This window comes from Trachemys scripta, chromosome 10 (assembly GCF_013100865.1).
Source record: "Trachemys scripta elegans isolate TJP31775 chromosome 10, CAS_Tse_1.0, whole genome shotgun sequence".
Classification (NCBI taxonomy): Eukaryota; Metazoa; Chordata; order Testudines; family Emydidae; genus Trachemys; species Trachemys scripta.
Genome location: NC_048307.1, coordinates 82,330,319 through 82,355,408, shown reverse-complemented (window position 1 = coordinate 82,355,408; position 25,090 = coordinate 82,330,319). Strand labels below are relative to the sequence as shown.

At 41.5% G+C, this 25,090-nt stretch overlaps 1 protein-coding gene and 1 long non-coding RNA gene across 9 annotated transcripts in view; one reads left to right on the top strand and one right to left on the bottom strand.

The window, feature by feature from the left end:
* Window positions 1–25,090, bottom strand: part of GLCE (glucuronic acid epimerase) — a 104,793-nt gene that overhangs the window by 10,927 nt on the left and 68,776 nt on the right. For 6 of the 7 annotated variants that reach the window (XM_034782879.1, XM_034782873.1, XM_034782877.1 and 3 more), the window contains one exon: window positions 1,387–1,982. In XM_034782879.1, the coding sequence (XP_034638770.1) occupies window positions 1,387–1,969 (583 nt within the window). In that variant the 5' untranslated portion in view covers window positions 1,970–1,982. Of the gene's footprint in view, window positions 1–1,386; window positions 1,983–23,733; window positions 23,823–25,090 lie in introns of those variants that run through there. The other variant, XM_034782878.1, reaches the window with a different exon arrangement.
* On the top strand, window positions 13,668–23,806 carry LOC117883529. 2 transcript variants are annotated; one of them, XR_004647310.1, is made up of 3 exons: window positions 13,668–13,784; window positions 22,158–22,248; window positions 23,200–23,806. It is a non-coding gene; the product is annotated as an uncharacterized LOC117883529 (long non-coding RNA). The 2 variants fall into 2 exon arrangements; XR_004647311.1 differs by lacking the exon at window positions 23,200–23,806 and adding an exon at window positions 22,858–23,192.

Genomic DNA, 25,090 nt, shown 5'->3' with positions numbered 1-25,090 from the left:
AAGAATTGAATTCAATAGTCTTGAAGTGATATTTTAACACCATCTCCACTAAAAATACTAGTTTTTAGAAATGTGTTTTGATAGGGCATCTTATATTTTTTTCAAAATATATTCCAGAGACTAAAATAATTTAATACATTGACTGAAAAGATATAATAGTATTTGCTTGGCTGATACCTAAATTAGTAGGAATGTGATAATATAACCTGGAAGGATAATAGTACATGGTATCATGATTAATTCAGACATGGTTCATTCACTCCTGTGCATCTTTTAAAACAAACCAATCTACTGACGTGCAGGGGTTTAGAAGTGACCCTACCCTGGAAGTTAGAGCTGATACTAGCATACAGTGAAACATCACAAATGACATTACAAATTACTGAATTTTTCAAACTAGTAAGTTAATTATTGTTAGGAAAAACTCAGAAATACAACACCACATTATGCACTTTGTTCATTTATTTCACAAGTGCAGTTTAGTTTTAGTTATTTATAGTATGTGACAGTATGCCAGTAAGTTTGCTATAGTACGTTTTGTAAAATTAATTAATTCTTAGTTAGGAGATCTCGCTGGAGTTTTCTGCTATTAAATCTTTCCTATGAAATGGAATGAGAGCTGTTTGTGTACGAATTATCGATTGAGTGGCTCAGCAAATTAGAAAAGTTCTACTGTACTGTAATTTTATTCAGAGTCTTACGAGATAATGCTTTAATGGCTTAAATGCCTTCCCATTCAACTCACACCATTCTTCAAAATCTCTCCTGTAATTACACAGAAAAGCATGAACTCTCATAGTACACACTTGAAAAAATACTCTTCTCCGGTCTTCAGAAATCGCAGTGACTCTGTTACCTTGTTGCATACAACCTGTGCTGGGCCAACCTAGATCTGGAAGAATCTAATTCTGCACTGTTTTCTGCTTGTACACATTTATTGTTTTGCTCTAAAAATGTTCCAAAGCAGAAGCTTACATTATTGTGCTAGCTCAGACATTTATAAACCCACACACATAAAATTCATAATCTTGTTAAATACAACATTAAAAAGACAAAATACAATAGACGGTTTAGCCATCAGGTATTGTATGGTCTGCAGAGCTCTGCTGTGTGGTTTGTCATCTCTCTCCATGGGTGCTAGTAAAGCATAAGAGTACTTTCTAGCACTGCAGGTGTCTGCTGTAAACCAAAATTAGAGATGTCAGGACGACACTAGAGGAATAGTAAGGGACAGACTAGAATAAACTTGGATGTCACTCATGACTCACATCCCCATTCTTTCTTAGGGAGGCTGAGAAAATGAAAACAAAACATCTTGAATATCAAATTAGGAGAGCCAATTTTCAGATGCATTTCATTCAGTTGTAAAATACATTCCCCACCTACCTTCAACACCACTTATGCACTTCACTCTATCTCGAACTTCTACATTGTAGCCCTCAAAGGACATGAAGACTCCATCGGGGTGGTAAGGTGCTCTCTGTGCATATACTTTGGAGTAGCTATGAGAGAACTCAAATCTGTCATAGCCATCATACTGAGCAATTTTCCCATAAACCTCAAAGTATTTCTCCACCCAAGTGAAGGGCAGAAAGACCTCGTTGCCCTCTCTCCTCCCTTTAATTGTATGCTCATCATTGATCAGACAGTCAATTTCTTCATATTTAAGTCCCAAAATTTTGTTTCCATTGCTATTAAACCCTCCAACAACAGGGGGTGCTTTCTGTTGCTCTTGGGGGGACGCCTCCTCGCTCTGCTGCTTGGCTAGGTTGTTTACATAGTTGTTACTTTCAGATGCAGCTGTTCGTTTTTCCAATCCGTCTACTCGGAAGCCATTGTTCAGGTTTCGGGGAAACTGAGTAGTTTTATCACTGGAGCATCTATTCCACAGCAGGACTGTGACCAGAGTGAAGAGCGCGCAGATGATGATCAAAGTCTTATAGTTGACCCGAGCTGCCAAGCAACGCATATTCACACCATACCTACAAAATAAAAGGAGATGTTTCTCAAGTATAAATGTGGAGCAGATTAAAACAGGGGAATGGACGGTTTTTGCTTTTGCTTCAGTCAACAGCGATAGAGCTGGTGGCAGGGCAGTGCACCAACATGTGGGGGAGAGAGGGGGGAAAGGTGTCAGTTTGGATTCAACCTCACCCTGGCTCCGGTGGGAGGGGGTACAGGGGAGGTGGGCAGTAACACCTTCCGTGATTCGCTAGCAAGCTCTCTGTCCGACACATGGATTCTTTAACAATAGTATCTGGAGGGAGATGCGTGAAGCGCTCAAACAGAGGGAAGCGTGACCGAGGGCTTTCATGCAGCGGGGTTGTGCGCAGACATGACTGAATTAGGAGCAGCATATAGTGGGGTATCCCCCAGGATCCCTCTAGGTCACCTCCATCCCAACAAACCGATTAGTAGCACACATCACCAACTTTGGACTATAACAGAAAGGCATTTATCAACACAATTTTGTTGTGCAGCATGAGCAGGACACACCACAACTGGCAGTAAGCTTTAGAGCCACAGTATATTTTTTCCAAGTAAAAAGTCATAAATCTAGCAATGAAATGGTCAGCAGCAGGCGATTAGAGCTGCAAAAGCGCACTAATCACAGTAATCCACTCCGCAGCGCACACAGACAAGTCAAACAAAGTACAGCCGCTACCCAGTGAGACATGATGAATCATTTTTGCTCCAACTCCAGAAAGAAGAGGGAGTCGGAGCGGAAAGCTCAGACAGGTAATAGAACAGTAATTGGTTAAACGCTAATGATGCACATAATACTACCTATAAATCATAAATTTCTGACAAATGAAAAGACTGAGCTCTAAACTTGGATGTGCTTTGCTTTTGTTAAACTGAGATGCCACCGAAAGATGTTCTTAATTGGTCTTTTTAAAGAACTCTTTGTGGTTTGGAGTTCTGTGACAGGCTGGCACACCTGTTGGCTTATGTGTATTTGGAGAAGAGTGAGTAAAATATTTATCTAAAGTCATTGCTGATCATTTTAAACTGCCTCATTTCAAAGATTAAATCTCAATCATTGCTTTCTTCAAACAGAGACGCTTTTGAGATGTTAGCAGCTAATGCTTAAAAAAAGTACTTTAAGTGTTTAGACTGATAAAAAAGCGAGCGGATTTAAAAGAACAACTGGAAATATACAACATTTGTTCCGTGTGGACCTTGACATTCAAACCTAGATCAATTTTTTAAGATTCAACTCTTCAAATATACTTTTTAAAGTTACAGTTTATTACTGGAGCAGGCAGGCAACTGTACTAGGTAGTGCTAACAACAGCCAGATCTCAGGCTGGGAAAGACGCCAGGGAGTTAGAGGCCTCTCTAAAGTAGGAACAGAAATGGGAAAATGGGAGAACATCCCAGGGGGTTACAAACTCCCAACAGAAGTGTTTTTGGGACAGATTTCTTGCACAAAGTTTCCACAGGCTTAATAACATAAATAATGAGTTGGAAAGGCTTCTCTCATAGCAGAGGTCCCACTCCCCCCTTACCAGTTTTCTTGCCAAAAATTCCCCCTGCCTCCCCTGCCCCACCCTACATTATAGTAGGTGAAAGATCATGGTGAAAGAACACATCAAAAGACCCAAGACTGGGAAATATAGGAATAATGATAATAAATTTAAATTATAAAGCATACTGGCATAAAAAGCTAGTTTTACTCAAGGATGAAGCAAAAAACCTGACACCACAAGGAAAACGGGAGCATTTTAAAAAAAAAAAAACCACTGAATTACACAATGTGTTCAATTTTTGATACTTGGATTTCTCTTGACCAAGGAACTTAATCAACAGCTTAATTCACATATATCCTTCAGGCCAACATCTTTTCCCTTTGAAATGTCTCCTGAGTTGATGGCAAAGAGTGCCCAAAGGTTAAACATGTAAGTACCTGATCTGATTTGTGAAGCACAGAGCTGAGTTTTTATTTAGCACTGTGCTGCAGGAGCGGCCCCTGTCTTGCCAAGACGCTTAGAAGAAATGCTTTTATAAAAATCTTAGGGCTACTCTCACACATAGAATTCAGTATGGAGGTGAGACATCACTACATAACTGAGAAGCAGTCAGAAGCGATGGGGCAGAGGTGAGGACTGAGAAAGAAACAGCAGATCTGATCTGGGCCATTACACAAACCACCCATGCTAATAAATAATTATTATAATACAGGCTGAAGTACTACAGATTAAGACCAGGAAGTCAGGCCAAGAACAGTTACCACTGCAAACATCTCATTGTATGCAACCATCTGTAACAGACTTTTCCCTCTTAGCTGATTGGTGTACTAAAGAAGTATCCACTCCCACCCAGAGATCAGCATTAAGAAGGTATCAGGATGACAACATGATAAGATTTCTTGTATCTGGTGGCACAAACAAAGTAATGGTTTAATTGCAATTGAGGAATATGAAAAATGGCTTGTGGGTTCTTAAGTTTATTTCTGAATTCAGAAAATGTTTGGCCCACAACATTTTAATAAATGCCGTAACTGTACAAAGTTGTAGCACTACGTACTGCCTTTGGGCAACTACAGAAGGAACCTAAAGGAATACCCAGCGAAATAAGTATAGGAGTACTTGTGGCACCTTAGAGACTAACACATTTATTAGAGCATAAGCTTTCGTGGGCTACAACCCACTTCTTAAAGCTTATGCTCTAATAAATGTGTTAGTCTCTAAGGTGCCACAAGTACTCCTGTTCTTTTTGAGGATACAGACTAACACAGCTGCTACTCTGAAACCCGAAATAAGTATGTTAGCTCTTAATATTCTTTGAAGCACAATTGAATAGACAGAGCTGGTGGTTACATTTCACATTTAAAATAATGGTCACACACATACCCCGCTAAGGAATATTCACACAACTCTCTGAATCGACCTCAGATGACTAAATGAAATGTTGCAGCAATGGCTGTAGTTTCTGCAGACAGACAAATATGCACGAATGATATGAACAACAAGGAAGGTTCTTACTTCAGGTTGCCTTTTTTTTTAAAATAGAAAATGAATCACCTCACTAATTTTATACTTCCATATTGTAAGCACCATCTGGCCATCTGAAACTGGACTTTAAAAGATAAGTGTCCTCTTTCCCTGAAAGCCTAGTTTACTACAAGCTTTTAGAGAATATAAATTTGTATATAATTGTATTTTTATGGAAATGCTAACATAAGAATAAATCTAATTTTCTGCATCAGCAGATAATTTTTAGTGATGATGCTTTCAGGATGACCTCAACAAGTACACTTTGCTTCTTTTATACAGAGAGATAATTCACTTTTAAATGGAGAACAGTATTTCCTATACTTCACCCCTAGCCATAAAGCACACTTTACATTTAGTTAAGCCATCTGTATTATGGGGGGGAAAGGGGGAGAACAGCTCAATACATTTTTACGTGCTTATTACTGCATATTTTAAACAGACTATTAGATGTTTCATGGCAGTGAATAGGCCCAGCTGTCCCCCAGTTATAGAATATCTTTGTTTTAATCTGTGTGTGTCCAGTGCATTGGGAGGCAACACGTCTGCTGGTTAGAGCAGAGGACTTGGACTAAGCACAACAAATTTCTGCTCAACTTTTTCCACCAACTTGAGACGCGATCCTGGGCGCCTGGATCCTCAGAGCCTCACTCTGCTTAATGGAGAGGATTCCTACTATTGTGACAGCACTGAGATCCGCCGGTGAAAAACAGAAGCGTGAAGTATTAAATTAAACCCAACATTTTTATAAGATGACCAACAGCAAGCTGCAAGTAAACTCTGGGATGGGAGCAGACAAAAGCCAACCACCAAACTTCAAAATACTTATCATTAAGAAGGAAATCATCTTCAGCCTGCTTTCTGGTTAGAATTCTCTGGGTATGCCAGAATTAGTGTCATGAGCAAGACCTGTCATCCTATACCACCAATACTCTGAGTTGTTGCCTATGCAATATGGCCTCCCTTGACTTGGGTCACACAGATTGACGCCTACCATTCTTCTAAAATGACAGCTCAGCTTGGCAGCAATGGCATGGCTAACCATCTTCTTCTAGGTACCACTGGGAGAGGAGGAGACCCAAGTTGCATTTGGCTCACAAGTGGAAGAGAACGGTGTTCGCAGTCCAGGATTGTGAGCATATTTGATCACAGTGACAACTGTTCACCTCCATTCAGAAGCCTATTAGTGCAGGATTAGGCACTGCTACAGTTTGGGGTTAAAGAGCCCAGGAAGCTTTGTGGGAAAGGCTGCCTGGTGCCAGTATATTTTAACTAGAACGATTCAGAAAGAAAAAAGTGAAACATTTTGGAAGAACCATCATATTCGATTTCATCGTGCAATGAAGAGGGCCTGATCCAAAGCCCATTGAAACAAATGGAAGTCTCCGATATCATCAGTGGGCTTTGAAACACATTGCAAGGAGAAAAGCATTCCTGATGCACTCAAGACGGGAAAATGATGGAACATTAATGTTGGAATTAAGCATTTTTTGTTTTGCTCTAGCCCAAGTTTAATACTACAAAAATATTTGTAATTAGCCCCCCCCCCAAACACCATGTTAAATAGGACTCCAAAATGGTATTTAAAAACACATGCAATCTTTATGAACATTAGCTGAAGACACCACAAAACCAGAGGTACCCAGCACTCACGTTAAGAAACAGATCAATTATCTGCAACCAACAAGTCCCTTTCCTCCCTTGCTTTTCGCGGTTCTGAATGCGCTTCTCTATTATGAAAAATATTTAACATGTAAAGGTAACTGTTTTTGAACTACTCCTCAGCTCCTCCCCTAAAGTCACAAGTCCAGTTTATGACAATTTCACAGCAACCACCTGTGAAACCACAGATAGGATTTTGGGTACAGAACAAGCAAAAGGCGGAGAAATGTAGTTGTCAGACAAATGCCCATAGTTACCAAGAACAAAAACACAAACATTCTCTGAACTTGCATAGACATCTACACTTTGAGACATTCCTTAAATCTTTAAAGCAAGCATACACACTAGATGTAAATGGATGCACCAATAACTGTACAAGTCTCAATAATGTAAAGCAGACCTACAAAGGATTGTTTTAAATTGAAATTGTGCCTTTTGTTCTTCATTATGCTATATAAAGGAATACATTTTATTTCAGGATTTTTTTAAAAAATTAAGGTAGCAGATATGGGAGGGTCTGCTCTCTCTCTACACTTATCTCCGGGTCCGGCGCGAGGTCTAGACGCGATGAATCGATCCCGGAAGTGCTCGCTGTCGACGCCGGTACTCCAGCTCGGCGAGAGGAGTACACGGCATCGACGGGGGAGCCTGCCTGCCGCGTCTGGACCTGCGGTAAGTTCAAACTAAGGTACTTCGAATTCAGCTATGTTATTGCATATCTTAGTTCGAAATGGGGGGTTAGTGTTGACCAGACCTCTGTATATCAAGGGTATTATGTCTGGTCTTCCTGGATTTTGCTGGAGTATACTAGGAGTTCTCACACCATAATTAAAGGTATAGATTAGATTGTCTTTCATAAAGATTCAGCATCTCTTTCTCCAAAGTTTCCATTAGTATTAGAGTTCTAGGTATTAGCAAAATGCAAGCATTTCTAAACAGCCTGACAAACGCCCAACTGCTCAGCTGTTAAAAGTCGTTACTACCTGTGATTATTGAGACCTACAACTAATCTATGCACCCATCTGTTTGATGTTATTGTGACCAATTCCCCCTCTCATTTGTCCTCGGATTAACCAGTACAATGGGGACTCTGATCCCCAACTTGAAGTCCTTAGGTGTTATCACAAGAGGAACAAAGTTACCTTTAAAGAATAAGTTTCTAAAAATATAGTGAATCCAAATTACCTTTGAAAGTTCAGTATATTCTTGTTGAAGCAAAAATTACTTCACAGAACCCTAATTAATATGCAAGACAATATGCAATATATTATTGAGAAAATAACTAGTCAATTTCAAACACGTTAATGGATATAACTTAGAACAACTTATTTTGACCACACAAATGAAGTGTCAATATTCTTTGTTTTGAATACAAAGAATAAAAAACTAGGCTAAAGAAAAACTAAAACTTCAACTATTCCTGCTACTACTGTTATATTAATTAAGTCTGCAAGCAAAGAAGTCTTGGTACTCTGTGCTATGAATTATAAATGAGGAGTCACTTTATACCTTGGGCTGAGAATGCCAGAATTTAATGCAGTGTTATTGTAAGCGTGTTGGTCCCTGGAACTAGAGAGACAAGGTGGGTGAGGTAATATCTTATTCTTTAAGAGCTCCGTGTAAGCTTGAAAGCTTGTCTTTCACCAATAGAAGTTGGTCCAATAAGAGACATTACCTCACCCACCTTGTCTCTAATATCCTGGGATGAGCATGGCTACAACACTGCAAACAACTAATATGCAAGGACACCTTGCCCTGGAATCACCTAAAGGTAAGCAGCTCATGGGTCCAGGCTGCTGTCAGGTCTCCCTGCACACTGGACACAAAAGACCTATTTATAAAGAGATCATAGCAAAGGAGGATGTAAACTGTTTCACAGCCTCTAACCATCAACTCCTCTGACTTTATCTACAGCGGTAACCCAATCCAAAGCAAGCTTGGTGGATGAGAAGGGCTCCAGCAGGAATCCTACACATATTTATAACAGTTTGTTTCGCAGATGCTCCTTTGTTCAAGCCTCTTCATCTCATTACCTACAGATTAACATACAGGAACTAACAGACATGTTTACTGGCTAAATCTTTTCTTGACTAGGTTACCCCAGGCCAGACCGGCACACCCCAGAACAGCAAACAGGCAACAATCAGAAGCAGCTAAACATGTGAGCCTCCAGTAAGTCTAGCTATCTGCTCTTCAAATCAGTTGAGAAACTGCAGGACTAAACTTATTTCTAGATCAACCTTTGCAGAGCAATTTATTGACTAGAGATCAAACGGACAGGTTAGCATCTCAACTAGGGAACAGTAGCAGAAGAAAGCAGGCAAGATCTTTTCTGAACTGGACGACACTAGTACAGATGGATTGGACTGGAGCAGCAATAACTAAACATTAACTAAACATTACCAAAGGAAGGGAAAGAAAACGAGAAAGCAGAATAAGCAGGAATAGATGTTTCCTGGAGAAAGGATGCACACAAAGGGAAAGCTCAAAACCAACTCCGCAAGCTGTGGACAGTCGTCTTCTGGGTTAGCGAGGCACCTAGGACAGGGCCCCAAAAGAGAACATTTTGCTGCAGAATGTGTATAGGGAAGGGCAGGTGCCTGCCTTATACAGCTCCACTTGTGCGTGTGCGTAGCCGTGTCCCAGCCAAACAAGGGAGATTTGTATTCCAAATGTATTGATCCTAGCAAGCGAAAAAGCACAGGATGTTTTGCTGACCAGCCATGAGAATATGGAAATGTGTCCAGCAAGAAGTGGACATCTGTGAGGAAGTCCCTTTGCCTGTAGCTACAAGCACAGAATAAAGAGTTACCTATTCTCCAGGGCGTTTTGGTCCTCGGCAATTTTTTTTCTGAACAATTTAAAGACCTGCCCTGGCTGGTCTCCCTGGGGAATGACATTAGGGAAGAACAAAACTCAATAGTGCTAGTTCCCAGTGACACCGTGTCACGGAGTTCCCGGGCGATGCTCTGGAACTGTGCCCCACAAAGCCAGTCAGGACTTAGGGGAGCCTCCTCTCCCATGGAGCAGACTGTCTTCAGGGCAAGAAGCTCACACGGCTTCATCTTCCTGGGTCTGACCTTGGAGCATTCAGCATATGCTCCTCCGTGCGCTTCCCACAGTGAGTCCGCCCCGGCGGGGTCCTGGGGAAGCCAAAGGGTCCTGCATGCACCCCCACTCCATTTCGCAGTCAGATGTGACTCTTAGCCAGCCAGTAAAACAGAGGTTTATTAGATGATAGGAACACTGTCTAAAACAGAGCTTATAGGTACAGAGAACCAGACCCCTCAGCCGGGTCCATTCTGGGTCCCAGCGAGCCAGACAATCCCGTCTGCACTCACTCCCCGTCCCCAGCCAGCTCCAAACTGAAACCCCCTCCAGCCCCTCCTTTCTGGCCTTTGTCTCTTTCCCGGGCCAGGAGGTCACCTGATCTCTTTGTTCACCTTTAGCTATTCCCTTGTAGGGGGAAGGGTCCCAGCCATTTGTTGCCAGGATACAAAGTGTCAGCCATTTATGCACACTGGAGACTTAAGAAATGCATAGGGGAAACTGAGGCACCCACACAGTATTCAGAGGAAACATTAAGAACAGTCCCACTTTGTCACACAACAGCCCAAAGGAAAAGGATGTCTGTGTATGGCTATCACAAACCTTCCCACTGAGGATGGGCCGCCACAGTGGTCTACTGGGCAGCATGGCTTCTCAGGTGACACACGTTTGAACGCTGGAGTGAAATCCTGGCTCTGCTGAAGTCAGCATCAAAATGCCCATCAATTTCAATAGGGCCATGATTTCACCTGGTCTCTTGCTCTGAAGGTCAGTGGAGGCTGGGAGTGAGGGAATGTGCGAAGCTGCAAAGAAAAGGACGGGCACCTTGTATAACTAAATGCAGACCTCCATATGATTAAGCAGGAGCAGCAGATAGGCTCAGAAAGGAGTCCTCAACTTGGATGGACATATACTGTATCCAAGCAAAGGCCTTGAAGATAGGTGGAAAATAATTGTGGATCTGTATGCATTTCTTAGGGCTTCAAGGGCACAGAAATCCTATGCTCTGGGAGCAGGAGAGAGATCTTTTACAAAACAGACTACTGGCGAAAGAATTAAAGACAGGATTCTGGGAGGAAACACTGGCACTCAGAAGAGAGTGACCCAAGTGAATCAATATTGGGGATTTATGATGGATCACCAAGATAGAAATAATGAGGAAAAACAATCAGACTTCAAGTGGTTACTGCAGCTTGTAAATTTTCAGAAGTCTGGAATGACCGGAGGGTAGGTATTGTCACAGCTTTGGCAAGCCGAGTTCTGATTTGGCACACAACTCACAATCCCATGAAAGAATGAGCAGCGCACAAAAACACTGACCCAGCTTTTGACCCAAATTGTTAGCATTTAAAAATTGAGAATATGGAGGGACTTTTTAGGGAACTATTGTTGCTCTGAATTAAAACAAAATCTTTTAAGCTCCAGTTTACAAAGGCAATTTCAACACTAATGAAGCATTAGGATGGGGAAAAAAGGTGTCAGGATAACTAATTAAGGTGTAAACTTCATCAGAATGATGGATTTAGTTGAAAACTGCAAACTAGTCTTTGGTTCCATTTTCAGTCAGGCCCAAGCCAATTATTGGCAAGGATTTTTAAACACATCATGTAAACCCCTCACCTCCTAATACACTGTCTACTCATCATTCTGTCTCCTGGACTAAAGAAGGCTCCTGACAGCATGAGTCTATGTCAAAGGGTGTCTTTGTTCCAAGGCCTGACAGGATGTAACTGGGGAAAAGCTTGATATGGAGGAATTAGGCCATGTCTACATGACAGACTTCTGATAGCACACCTACATCGGTCAGGATGTGAACAGGAGCGAGCCCTAACCCATATGATGTGCTGGCAAAGTCCCTAATATAGACACAGTTATACCTGAAAAACTGTGCTTTTATGCATCCGAAGAAGTGGGCTGTAGTCCACGAAAGCTTATGCTCTAATAAATCTGTTAGTCTCTAAGGTGCCACAAGTACTCCTGTTCTTTTTGTGCTTTTATGGGTAGAGCTTTTTTCAGTTGGGGGGTGGGGGAGGGAGAAGACAGAGGAGAGAGAAAAAAATAAGCTCTACCAGTAAAAGCATTACTTTGCCAGTATAAATTGGTGTCCACACTAGGGCCAGGTCTACACTACAAAATTGTACTGGCATATCCATCAGGCATGTGAAAAAAAATAAAATCTCACCCTTAAAATCTCACATAGCTACTCCTGCAAAAACCCCAAGGTAGACACAGCTTATATTGGCAAGAGTTCGTTTGCTAGTATACGCGGCTTAAGTGTACAGGCCAAAGACCTCCTCCTGCCAGAACAAGCAGTGTCTCCACAAGGGGGTTTTGCCAGCAGAGCTATACTGGCAAAGCTTTTATAGTGTAGGCTAGCCCAAGGAGCTCTTTGTGGTAGATTACACCAGTCAAGTGCCCCCTAGTGCAGACAGGGCCTTAAACTGGAGCCTTCAGATGGAGGAGAGGTGTTAGTACCAAAGAATTCCACAGAAGTACCTAATCATGCTCACCTTATGCAAGCAAATAGCTCAGCTGATTCCAAATTAGGCTACTTGCATGAACAGTGTCAGCAGGATGTCCCTGAAGATCAGTAAGTCAGAACAGACTAACCCATTGTGCAGAATGATGAATAAGAAAAGAACTTTCAGGTAAGAAATTAGTCTATTTATGATAAAGGTCAGGGCTATAGTTATTGCCCGTTCACTCAAGACACATCATAATGCAACCATGACACGCTCTCTGAGTGTAAAGTAATGTTAGATGGCAAGAAAAATGTCCCAGAAAAGGACTTTGTTACCATGTAAGATGATGAATCCAAGTCCCCCTCAGCACTAAAAAAAAATAATAAATAATGAAAATAAAGTTGTCCATTATCAACCTTCACTATGCTACATACAAACTATGAAACAGTTTGTAGGCAGGGCAGCACACTCCTTTTTTATTTGTTCACAAAAAAATGATAATTAGTCATAGAAAAAGACAAATAGAAGAATAAAACTTACAAATTGATTTGGTAAACAGACAGGACCAAACAATTCAGGTCTACAGAAAAATCTCGCAATGCTACTCAAAGACAATTTTGTTCTACCTTCCTTACAAAACTTCACTATCCGGTAAATGCAGCAAAATAAATCCTGCAATTTGCTGGCCAAAACCCTTAGTTTGCAGTTCTGACATGCCTTCAAAATACAGAACCTGGTTATCATTTTGTAAATTCAGTGTGCCTTGATATATGCTAAGAAGGGCAAGTTGCCCCCCCCCCAAGCTACTGTACTAGCTAGTTTGAAGTGCTAATGTAATTCTGACAACTTCACCTTACAAGCTGTTCCCAATCATATTTGCCATTAAAGATGCAGGGTTCCTCATTATTCAATCTAAAGAATTCTCACTTGTGAGGAGGATGCAGAGATGTAGAATTGAGGGGGAAGGTTTCACTGGTGGATAAAGAGCAGTGTCAATTTGCACTACTCTCCTTCACAGATTGTAGCTATAGTGAACCGTCTGCAGTTAAGAAAGTAAGGTATATTGTACAAGAAAAGGGAAATTAGAGAGACCAAGCTTATTAAACTCTACAAAAAAATGAATCAGCCAAAGGAGCTGTATCTATTTTTTATTTAGCAAATATCCTTTTCACATTCTAGATAGCTGCTTTGCAAGACTTTGTGCTGGGGGATTCTCTCTTCATCCAAACATGTGCCACTCCTACACGGAGCTACTGTAGCAGGTCTGTGTATAGTTACCCTGAGGAAGCCATCACCATAATGTTTACATAGCTACATAACTGGTCATTGACCTTCTGTAGGTCACTCCTGGGCAAGCATGGTCTAAATTAGGCAGCAATGGGGGGGAAGGAGGGGGGCTGGATTTCACAGCATTCCAGTGCAGCATACTGGAGATTCCAGGGCAGCTTTCAGATAGAATACCTCCATTAAAAAAACCGAATATGAACATGAATACAGTCAGTACATAGTTCCTTGTGCTACTGAACACAACAGTTAATTGTATACTGACCGTACATTTTTAATGGGATGCAGACCTGTCGGCTGAAAACGCACAGTGGCACTATAGAAAGCAGGGGTAAGTTGGAGGTTTTGGGAGCTGGGGAGAAGACAGCTGTGGCTTTGAATGCCTGGGAAAGGGTGGGAGGCAGTGTGCGATTGTGGGGTAAAGCACATTAACTGAATGTTTCTCCTAAAACAGTCAGCAATGAAATGATCAACAACGTTAATCTTTAAATCATCACTGGTGGTTTCCCAGGCACCACCCCACTGAGATGAACACGGCAGTTCACACCTCCCTTATAGCTATCATTACTACAGACAATATGCCATTCCTTGGCATGTCGTGCGCGTTTTGGAAGGTTTTCTTCACAATGATATAGGCTAGATTTTTTTTTTTTTTTTTTTAAATGAACACTTAGGCTTTGGAGCACCCAACTCCCCAGCCACAGAAAAGCAAAGCACACAGGATCCCAGCTATAAATCGCCTGTTTGCCAAGAGTCGTATGCCACAAGCATCCAAATACAGGCTCATTCTTGCTTGCTCAGTCACAGCCAGAAGGCTCAGAGTTTGTGGAAGAAGAAACTCCTCATAGCAAGTTGAGTAGGAGATCTGATTTCCAGTAATCCCTTCATTTGGCTTTTTGATCCCAATTCCCCACCATCTCGTTTCAGAAATATTAATACTGTTGCCCCTTCTTCCAATACTAGTGTCCCATTCTGAACCCGATGTCTCTCATCCTTTGCCTGGACGCAACAGATGTTTGGGGCTATGGAGGTCAGCTTTCCAGTGGAGGAAAAACCAGTGACAGGGAGTCTGGGTATACTAAAGCACGCAGACTCTTACGAGTACACAATAGTCCGGTCACAACAGTGTGCAGGCAAACCCTTCTTCCAGAAATCTCTGCACCAAAGCCCGGTTTCTCTGGAAGCAACTCGGCACTGAGACTGAGGCAGAGCACAAGCTCCCCCGCTCACCGCATCTTCTCTCAAAGGATCCTTGCGTAACCAAACTAAGGATTACATAAGCATTTCTACCAAGAATAAAAACTTGTTTGTATGCCAAGAAATAGCTCTTAGAAGAGGTGTAGCCTTGTTATGGCGGAGGTCACCAAGAGGCCCTACTTTGCACCGTTATAGTCTGAACACTTTGCCAACAGGTATGAAACCTTCTCCCAGATCTGGCATCCATCACGTCTGCAATGTCTGCAGTGCCCACTTGATCTAAAAATCACCTCCTGCCTCACCCCCAAAGATTTTTTTGGCTGTATCCAGGCTAGGAAGTTAATGGGAAAAAATCCCACCAGTGCTGCCACAAATTCACCGGCAAAAGCAGGAGCCATAGTGTAGATAAGGTGATGGCAGCTTCCAGCATTTTACAATCACTTCATTTGCCCCTGCTTAGCATGGACTTGTAGTGCACTCCCAGGCACTCTGCTAACCACAAGCAATGGGCTATTTTAGTGCTACAGTTCTTTTCCCTAACATTGTATGGATCAGTCTTGAATGGACTAAATTCAATGATTACATAAAGCAGGGGTGCCCAACCTGTGGCTCCGGAGCCGCATGCAGCTCTTCAGAAGTTAATATGCGGCTCCTGGCATAGGCACTGATTCCGGGGCTGGAGCTACAGGTGCCAGCTTTCCAATGCTCACTGTTCAACCCCTGCCTCTGCCTCGGGCCCTACCCCCTCTTCCCACCTTCCCCCAAGGCCCTGCCACTTCCCGCCCCCTTCCCCGAGCCTGCCACACCCTTGCTCTTCTCTTCACCCCCCAGAGCCTCCTGCAGGCAAGGCAGGGGAGCTGCTGACATATTTCTGTGGCTCTTTGGCAATGTACAATGGTAAATTCTGGCTCCTTCTCAGGTGCAGGTTGGCCACCCCCGGCATAAAGCTTTTTCAAATTATTAAATTCTAGCAGTCTTTCGGCATAGAAAGCAGAGAAACCTTAGCAAGCATGAAGCACAAACTCCATTTTCCAAACAGGCTATATCAGTTAGTAATGCATCAGAATATTCAGTTTAAAAAGTAATGTGTTTAAAAACAGTCAAAAATAAGTTGCCCACCGAGATTTTTAAACTTCAGAATAGTTCAGTACACTGACCTTCTGTTTACTACGTATGAAGAAAGACTGTATTTTAACTGAAGACCGGGGATTTCTGCTGAGTAGCGATAAGCTACCGATTTACTTTGAAGCTTCTATACCAGGCTAAACTATTTAGTCAAGGGGGGGGGGGGGGAAAACCTGAACAGTAACAGCCCATCTTAGATATGTTAAATATGATACGAAGGAAAACAAAAGCCAATAACAATTTAGCAACCAAATAAATCTGACAGACTAGAATTCCAACAGATATCCTGATCACAATAATGGAAAAAATAAATATCGCTATAGGTACCTAAGAGTAAAGAAAAAAGTTTGAAGCAGAACATGTATATTTAAGCTGTCATGTTCAATACTATAGAAACAGGTCAGTTTGTCTCAGTTGTGGTCATTTTCCTTCATAGGAAAATAATTTAATAAAAACTCCATTGTACTTCTGTACCACCGATGTTTACTTAAGCCTTGAAAGCCAGATTTTTTTCAGTATTTATGAAGCCTCGCTGACAGAAATTCTGCAATGCTCTCAAACACTAAGTCTGCCCTTCGAAAGCTAATTAAAGATAATTTGTTACTAGAATTGGCTTCATGAGTGTTTGCCAAATTCTGCTTCACAACATATTTATTCCCACAGCAGCAGATGATGCAACAAAACTAGAACTACAATTCTGAAATAGGCAGAACTGAGAAACAGATGAGAATATGGCTGCATTTATTTTAATAAATATACACATTGGCAGGGGCATTAAAATATCTAGTAGGAAGTCTGTTTTAGTTGAACGTTAATCTGTGAAAACTGGTTTGAGTACAAGTGCCTAATTTACTACATTAATTATAATTAATCTGCATTTAATCTATATGCAGTTAGCATTTTAATATGTTTTGACTAAATAAAATCAGAAGAGAATGTGAACAATACATATGGTTTCCTTTTGTGCTGAGAAATTAGAATACTGTACAAATACAAATGAATAGGGCTAACATAATTGAATCTAGATCACTACTCTACACTGGCTGACTCCAAGATAGATTTACTATTTAATTATGGCAGTTAGCAATATTCCATCTGTATACTACAGGAAAGGAAGATCTAAATTGTAAAGTAAAACGACAGCGTCCAGTAATATACCCTATAATTCTCTAATGTGACTAGAGCCCGATATAATTTCCTTTATTGTTCAACAAATTCCATCTACTGCTTAGATTTAGAACAGAAGTCTATTTACATTACATTGCTGTGACGAGGAGTTGTTTTAAAAAAAGCTTACTATAATTTTATATCCGTGTATTTGTAATCATTGCCCTAATTAAAACAGCGGATTCCTTATTTCGTTTCAATGCCAGCCACACTCAGAACATTCGTATTTTTTAATAAGATTTTGAGCATCATTCCTTTGGTGTAAAACTGCACAACTGATACCATTTTCATGTACACTTAGCTCCTGGCTAGACAGATTTGGTGAGAACTGAAGGTTAGATCACCTTAGAAAAAGCATATTCACTCATTCTCTTCAGACCCTGGCCCCCTTCAAGGCCAAGCTCCCTCGTGTTTTCTTCCAGTTCTGACGAAAAGCACATCTGTGTGCACACAAGCACAGACAGCTAACACAGGCTGGGCTATCAAACAGGCAATATATGCAAACTACCTTCCAAGTCAAATTGCAACATTTTTGCACTATGCATATACATATACAATATACTAAAAACAAACAGCAGCACACAGTACAGATGTGTGTCTATCCTTAGTCTGTAAAGGTAGGGTTACCATACGTCCGGATTTTCCCGGACATGTCCGGCTTTTGGGGGCTCAAATCCCCGTCCGGGGGGAAATCCCCAAAAGCCGGGCATGTCCGGGAAAATCGGGAGGGCTCGGTGGTGCTCAGCCGGGGCCGGGCGGTGTGGGGCCGGGGCCCGTGCGGGGCCGGGGGCATGGTGCCGGGCTGGGAACCAGGGGCGCAGTGCCGGGCCAGGGTCACAGTGCCGGGCCGGGCGGGGAGCCGGGGTCACGGTGTCGGGCCGGGGTCCGGGGAGCCGGTCGGCCGGGGCCGCGGGGCGGGGAGCCGGGCCCGCGGGGGCGGGGAGCCGGGGGGTGCGCCAGGCCGCCGGGGGCTGGCAGTGCTGGGCGGGCCGGGGCCGGTGGGCCGGGGCCGGCACCCCAGGGCCCGAGCCGACCCAGGCTGGAAACGCCGGGGGGCCAGCCTGGGCCGCGCCTCCTCCCCCCACACCCCCCTTACCTGCTTCAGGCTTCCCGCGAATCAAATATTTGCGGGAAGCAGGGGAGGGGGCGGAGACTTTGGGGAGGGGGCGGGGTTGGGGAGGGGGGGTGCGGGCGGGGCTGGGGGCGGGCCATGGGGCCATGGAGTGTCCTCCATTTGGAGGCACAAAATATGGTAACCCTAGTAAAGGTAATCAGGAATGGTTTAATCAATAATGAAGTTGATTCTGCCTTGATGCACAGGAATGGACAAAGTAACAACTCTGTCAAATGAGGGTGGGGGTTTCATTTTTTTTTTCCTTCATTTTTCCTTTCACATCAGAATATTCTTCAAAATCACTGACGTTTCATGGTAGATAACCTGTCTTTATAATTGCAAGAAAGCATTAGTTTTACATTATAGAATTTCATAATTTCTATCCAGATTTAATATATCATAATAATTCTGTATATTACTTTAAACTCTTTTGTAATAGAATTTTTGACATCTAAACCATAGTCTTTGCTAGACTGTTTTTATCTTTCTACACTTGACAAATGACAATATTACTGGGTTTCTCATGCAGCAGAAGCCAACTTATCTGTGCAGCAGTAATGTCATGAGCAAGATACACAACCTGAGGAAGAGTTTTAAACAATAAAGAGCTAACACAGCAAACATAAGACCTATTTAAGTGTTAGTTGTAGGGGCGTTTATCTGTCTCCCTCCCTCCTTTCTCAAGCCCACTCATGCTGTACAGACACTTGAAAGCATTCCCCATCAGATTTTATTAATTTTAAAAAACTGATCTAGGTCAAAAGTTCAGTCGTGTCCTCCTAAATCTACATTACCACTGAAACATTTCAGGTTAGATGACAGAGCCTGAGACACCTACAGGAGTTACACGGCCAACAACCTGAATTCAGCTTATGTGCACAAATACCCCACTTGTGGGTGCATTTGTGCTAAATGGATGTGCAAATCAGACACTCAGTTACATGCCTATTTTTAGAAGTCAGGACTTCAGTTATCAAAGTAAGAATGCATAAGATGTCTGTGCTGTGTGCAATGATGTAGCTGTGACGGTCCCAGGGTATTAGACAGACAAGGTGGGCGAGGTGATATCTTTTATTGGACCAACTTCTGTTGGTGGCAGACAAGCTTTTGAGCTACACAGAGCTCTTCCTCATGTCTAGGAAGCTCACCCACCTTGTTGTTAAACTAATCATGCTAAAAGAACCAATTCCAACTTGTATATAGCAGCAAGACACTGTTTCCCAGACCTGAAAAAGCTCTGCGCAAGATCGAAAGCTTGTCTCTCTCACCAACAGTATTTGGTCCAATAAAAGATATTACCTCACCCACCCTGTCTCTATGATGCCTTAGTCATTCTACTGAATTAGAATTTAACATAAAGCTTTGTTACAACGCATTTAAATTTTCTCAATATTTTTTTCCATATTTATGCGCCATACTGGGAAACACAGAGTTAGAGGAAATTGCTGTCGTGATTATGAGCTCATTTAGCAGAAAGTAATAAATCTACTTGCTCTCCAGATGGATTAGGCTATTAAAACACTTGTTAACGGCACAAACTCCAAAATCTAGCAACTTCTTACAAAAGTATTACTATGCTTTTTAAGCTAAGTATTACATTGTTAACATATGAACGGCCATACTGAGTCGGACCAAAGGTCCATCCAGCCCAGTATCCTGTCTACCGACAGTGGCCAATGCCAGATGCCCTAGAGGGAGTGAAACTAACAGGCAATGATCAAGTGATCTCTCTCCTGCCATCCGTCTCCACCCTCTGACAGACAGGCTAGGGACACCATTCCTTACCCATCCTGGCTAACAGCCATTAATGGATTTAACCTCTATGAATTTATCTAGTTTGCTTTTAAACCCTGTTATAGTCCTCGCCTTCACAACCTCCTCAGGCAAGAAGTTCCACCGGTTGACCGTGCGCTATGTGAAGAACTTCCTTTTGTTTTAAACCTGCTGCCCATTAATTTCATTTGGTGGTCCCTAGTTCTTATATTATGGGAACAAGTAAATAACTTTTCCTTATTCACTTTCTCCACACCACCTCATGATTTTATATACCTCTATCATATCCCCCCTTAGTCTCCTCTTTTTCAAGCTGAAAAGCCCTCGCCTCTTTAATCTCTCCTCATATGGGACCCATTCCAAACCCCTTATGTTAGTTGCCTTTCTCTGAACTTTTTCTAATGCCAGTATATCTTTTTTGAGACGAGGAAACCACATCTGTATGCAGTATTCAAGATGTGGGCGTACCATGGATTTATATAAGGGCAATAAAATATTCTCCGTCTTATTCTCTATCCCCTTTTTCAATGATTCCTAACACCCCGTTTGCTTTTTTGACTGCCGCTGCACACTGCGTGGACGTCTTCAGAGAACTACCCACGATGACGCCAAGATCTCTTTCCTGATTAGTTGTAGCTAAATCAGCCCCCATCAGATTGTATGTATAGTTGGGGTTATTTTGTCCAATGTGCATTACTTTACATTTATCCACATTAAATTTCATTTGCCATTTTGTTGCCCAATCACTTAGTTTTGTGAGATCTTTTTGAAGTTTATCAGAGTCTGCTTTGGTCTTAACTATCTTGAGCAGTTTAGTATCCTCTGCAAACTTTGCCACCTCACTGTTTACCCCTTTCTCCAGATCATTTATGAATAAGTTGAATAGGACTGGTCCTAGGGCTGACCGTTGGGGAACACCACTAGTTACCCCTCTCCATTCTGAAAATTTACCATTTATTCTTACCCTTTGTTCCTTGTCTTTTAACCAGTTCTCAATCCAGGAAAGGATCTTCCCTCTTATCCCATGACAACTTAATTTACGTAAGAGCCTTTGGTGCGGGACCTTGTCAAAGGCTTTCTGGAAATCTAAGTACACTATGTCCACCGGATCCCCCTTATCCACGTTTGTTGACCCCTTCAAAGAACTCTAATAGATTAGTAAGATATGATTTCCCTTTACAGAAACGATGTTGACTTTTGCCCAACAATTTATGTTCTTCTATGTGTCGGACAATTTTATTCTTTACTACTGTTTCAACTAATTTGCCCGGTACTGACGTTAGACTTACTGGTCTGTAATTGCCGGGATCACGTCTAGAGCCCTTTTTAAATACTGGCGTTACATTAGCTATCTTCCAGTCAGAAGCTGATTTAAAGGACAGGTTACAAACCATAGTTAATAGTTCCACAATTTCATATTTGAGTTCTTTCAGAACTCTTGGGTGAATGCCATCTGGTCCCGGTGACTTGTTACTGTTAAGTTTATCAATTAATTCCAAAACCTCCTCTAGTGACACTTCGATCTGTGACAATTCCTCAGATTTGTCACCTACAAAGGACGGCTCAGGTTTGGGAATCTCCCTAACATCCTCAGCCGTGAAGACTGAAGCAAAGAATTCATTTAGTTTCTCCACAATGACTTTATCGCCTTTAAGTGCTCCTCCTTTGTATCTCGATCGTCCAGGGGCCCCATTGGTTGTTTAGCAGGCTTCCTGCTTCTGATGTACTTAAACATTATTACTTTGAGTTTTTGGCTAGCTGTTCTTCAAACTCCTTTTTGGCTTTTCTTATTACATTTTTACACTTAATTTGGCAGTGTTCATGCTCCTTTCTATTTACCTCACTAGGATTTGACTTCCACTTTTTAAAAGATGCCTTTTTATCCCTCACTGCTTCTTTTACATGGTTAAGCCACGCCACGGTGGCTCTTTTTTAGTTCTTTTACTGTGTGTTTTAATTTGGGGTATACATTTAAGTTGAGCCTCTATTATGGTGTCTTTGAAAAGTGTCCATGCAGTCTGCAGGGATTTCACTCCAGTCACTGCACCTTTGTTACCAAACAAATAGACGAAGCAGAAGCCTAAGCAAAGCTGAAACAGTTTCATCACCCTCTCATTTTATGCTTTAAAACTGTAATACACTAAATGCCAAAAGTCTCAAGATAGCAATGTCTAATCACTGTAACTAGCCTCTCAGGGAAACAAAATCGTTCACCATATCTTGTAATATATTATTTCAGGTGTCAGGATCCTTTCATTAGACAGGTAAAATTGCAAACAAATTCTCATTCTTGTTTTTAAGAAGTGTTTTAATTTCTTTTGGTGTTAGTTGGCACATCATCTTTGTCACTGTACAGTAGTTACCTGCTCTGGACTGCCATAACTGAGGAGACTGTCTCATTGTCAAGAGACGTAGGCAGGTAGGAATTTAAACTCCAGTCACTTTCACTAAGGCATATTTGAAAATTTTTCCAGGCTGACCTGACATCAGTTTAATTCACTGACTACAGTTAATCCCTTTGTTCCTTTAATAAATCATTTGTAAATGTGAAACGTCTTGATAATTTTATGTAGCCAAAACATTTAAGGTTTTGTTTAATAAAAATAAATGGTATATGCTGCTTTGTCTAAATTCCAGGTACCATCCTAATGCAGCTTGACACAAATCATGAGCAAAAAGTTGATCTAGTAAATAAGCACTATATCATTCACCACTTGCTAACATACTAAACATGTACAATTAATAAGAACCTGAAAATATTAAGCTATGTAATTGCTTAAATAAATGTTTATAGTTATAATGTATCCTCTTAGGTAGCAAAGAGATCACTAAATTTGGTGTAAAGGCTCTATTTAGTTTTAAATCAATATGCTTTAATGGTTATACCAACCAATGAGAATGCATCTTTCTTCAAAAAAAAAAAAAAAAGAAAGTACAAATGGAAAAGATTAAAATAGTTTATTTAAAATTGCCTTGATTTAAATCAATCCACGCTGGGTGAAACAAATTGCACCATCTCCTTTGGTAGCTAAGAAGAGACAAGAGACACAACTACATAAGACTACTGGACGTTTCAGAGATGCAAGAAAGGAGAAATAGCAAATAGCTTATTTGTGGATCTATAGGTAGCAGCCACTCTGCATTCCTCAAAACAACCCTGGGAGTGACTGGAAACAATGCGCAGTTTCACAATCCTCTCACATCACGTAAGGAAGTTACTAAAAATAGATGAGCACCTGATCCATGGACTCATAAGGAAGTGCAGGAGAGTTAGGAGTCTTACCTTAGGTCAAATCCAGCAAGCATATCCTCCTCCAGTGACATGTACCCTGGCCCAAACCCTGTCGTTATTCATTCTTGCTCCTTTCAGCTGAAAATCCATGGAAATCAGATGAACTGGCAGATGCATTCTTTACATTAAGACAGCCTAACAGCTGCGTACTGGTGGTCAGATCGGTTGTCAACTCACATCCCAAGTAATTCTACAGGAAATTAACAACAGCACCTGAAGAACACCACTGAATAAGCTTGAAAGCTTGTCTCAACACCAACAGAAGTTGGTTCAATAGCAGGTATTACCTCACCCATCTTGTCTCTCTAATATCATGGAACAAACAGGATTACAACCACACTGAAAACAGCAAAGTCTTTCAAGGCTAGTTACCAGGAGACTTCTGAAGTTCGAACGATCATTAGATACGAAGGTTAAGTGTCTAAACCACCTCCTTCAGCCATTCCTAAGGATTTTAATTGTCTGCTGCAGATTACTGCTGATTAGTTTGAAATTAAATTTCAGAAAGAATCAAATCACATGCTGCTATGAATGGTTAGTTGCTTTAGGAAGCAAATAGCTTTTACTTCAGTAAAAATGGCTTACAATATTTGTTAGTTTGAGTGGTCTCACCTTTTATCCTTGCAAACGTTGGGGCTTCATTGGGTCTACGCTGTGCCCTATGATTCTGCCACTTATTATACTTATGCAGTCTTTGCACAGGTCACATTTAATCATGCATGCTGGCAACTGTTACAGATTATGTCAAGCCCTATTTGTGAACTCCCTTTAACAGTGTGGGTAGAGGCTAGAGAAATTTGAAATTGGTATAACTCCCCATCTTCCCCTTTGTGGAGGAAGGATGGAGTCATTCTTGAATTAATTCCTGCACGTATACTATGGTAGAAGTGCTAGCAATGGACAGTTCAGCAGGGCACTATGGTTTCCATTCTACCTCCATTTTTGGTTGCCCATAATGTCCCCTAATTTTAGCTTTTTGAGCTCAATGTTTCAAGAGTGATCTATGTTCACAAATTTATTTTTATATATATATTTTTTTTTAAGTTTAAGCAATCATCCATTTGGGAGCTCTATGATACAGAAATAACCAAGTCACCTGCCATTTCTCATACAATACAATTTATTCTACAACCATAGATACGCAACATCTCCTAGTGCTGCCCAGAGCTCTGCACGTTGAGCTCAAATATTTATGTGACAAGTATATCATAAAACATCCTTACACAACATACTGTGTATTAAACATAATACAGTAATGGTGACAGGGTGTTGGCATATATAGGCCACCAACATTTTCAGCTATGTTACCTTTGTAGCTGAATGACTCAGCCACAGATTTGGATCTAAAAGGCTGTGCTGGTGGCTGAAAAGCAAGTGTATCGTATGTGGCTGCCCCTTATATTATTAAAATATACACACCTTAGAGAGAAGATACTGGTTAAGCCAAAGTCAAAGATACACTGGACCATTAGGACACGGAATATAGGGCAGGTATATAAAAATGGAAAAACATTATATGATATTATGCTATCAGATTATGGGCAAGATTGTACATATTCTATTATATTGGAGAAAAAGTATGTGGTCATGTAGTTAAACACCACATTGATGTCATAATGCATACGCACATGGGGCCAGAGTAGACTGGAGCATTCAACTTTGTCTTGGCAACGTCCATGTTCTCTTAGCAAAGCTATTGATAGAATGGAAACTTATTACCTTAGCCTGAACTTTTTGCTGGAGATCAAAAGTTTTGCAATGTGGCTAACCCTCCAAACACTGATCCAACAAGTCCTGCTGCCACTTCACAAGCATCAGGGGGCTAAATTCATCTGATGCAAGAAGTGTGTCCAATACACTGGAGATAAATTTAAATTTTGATCACTCTGCTGGAGAAGGCACAAACGGGACAATGCTGGTATAAAAGGGAAATTGCTTTGGCCAATGCCCATTAGACAAAGGTCTCACA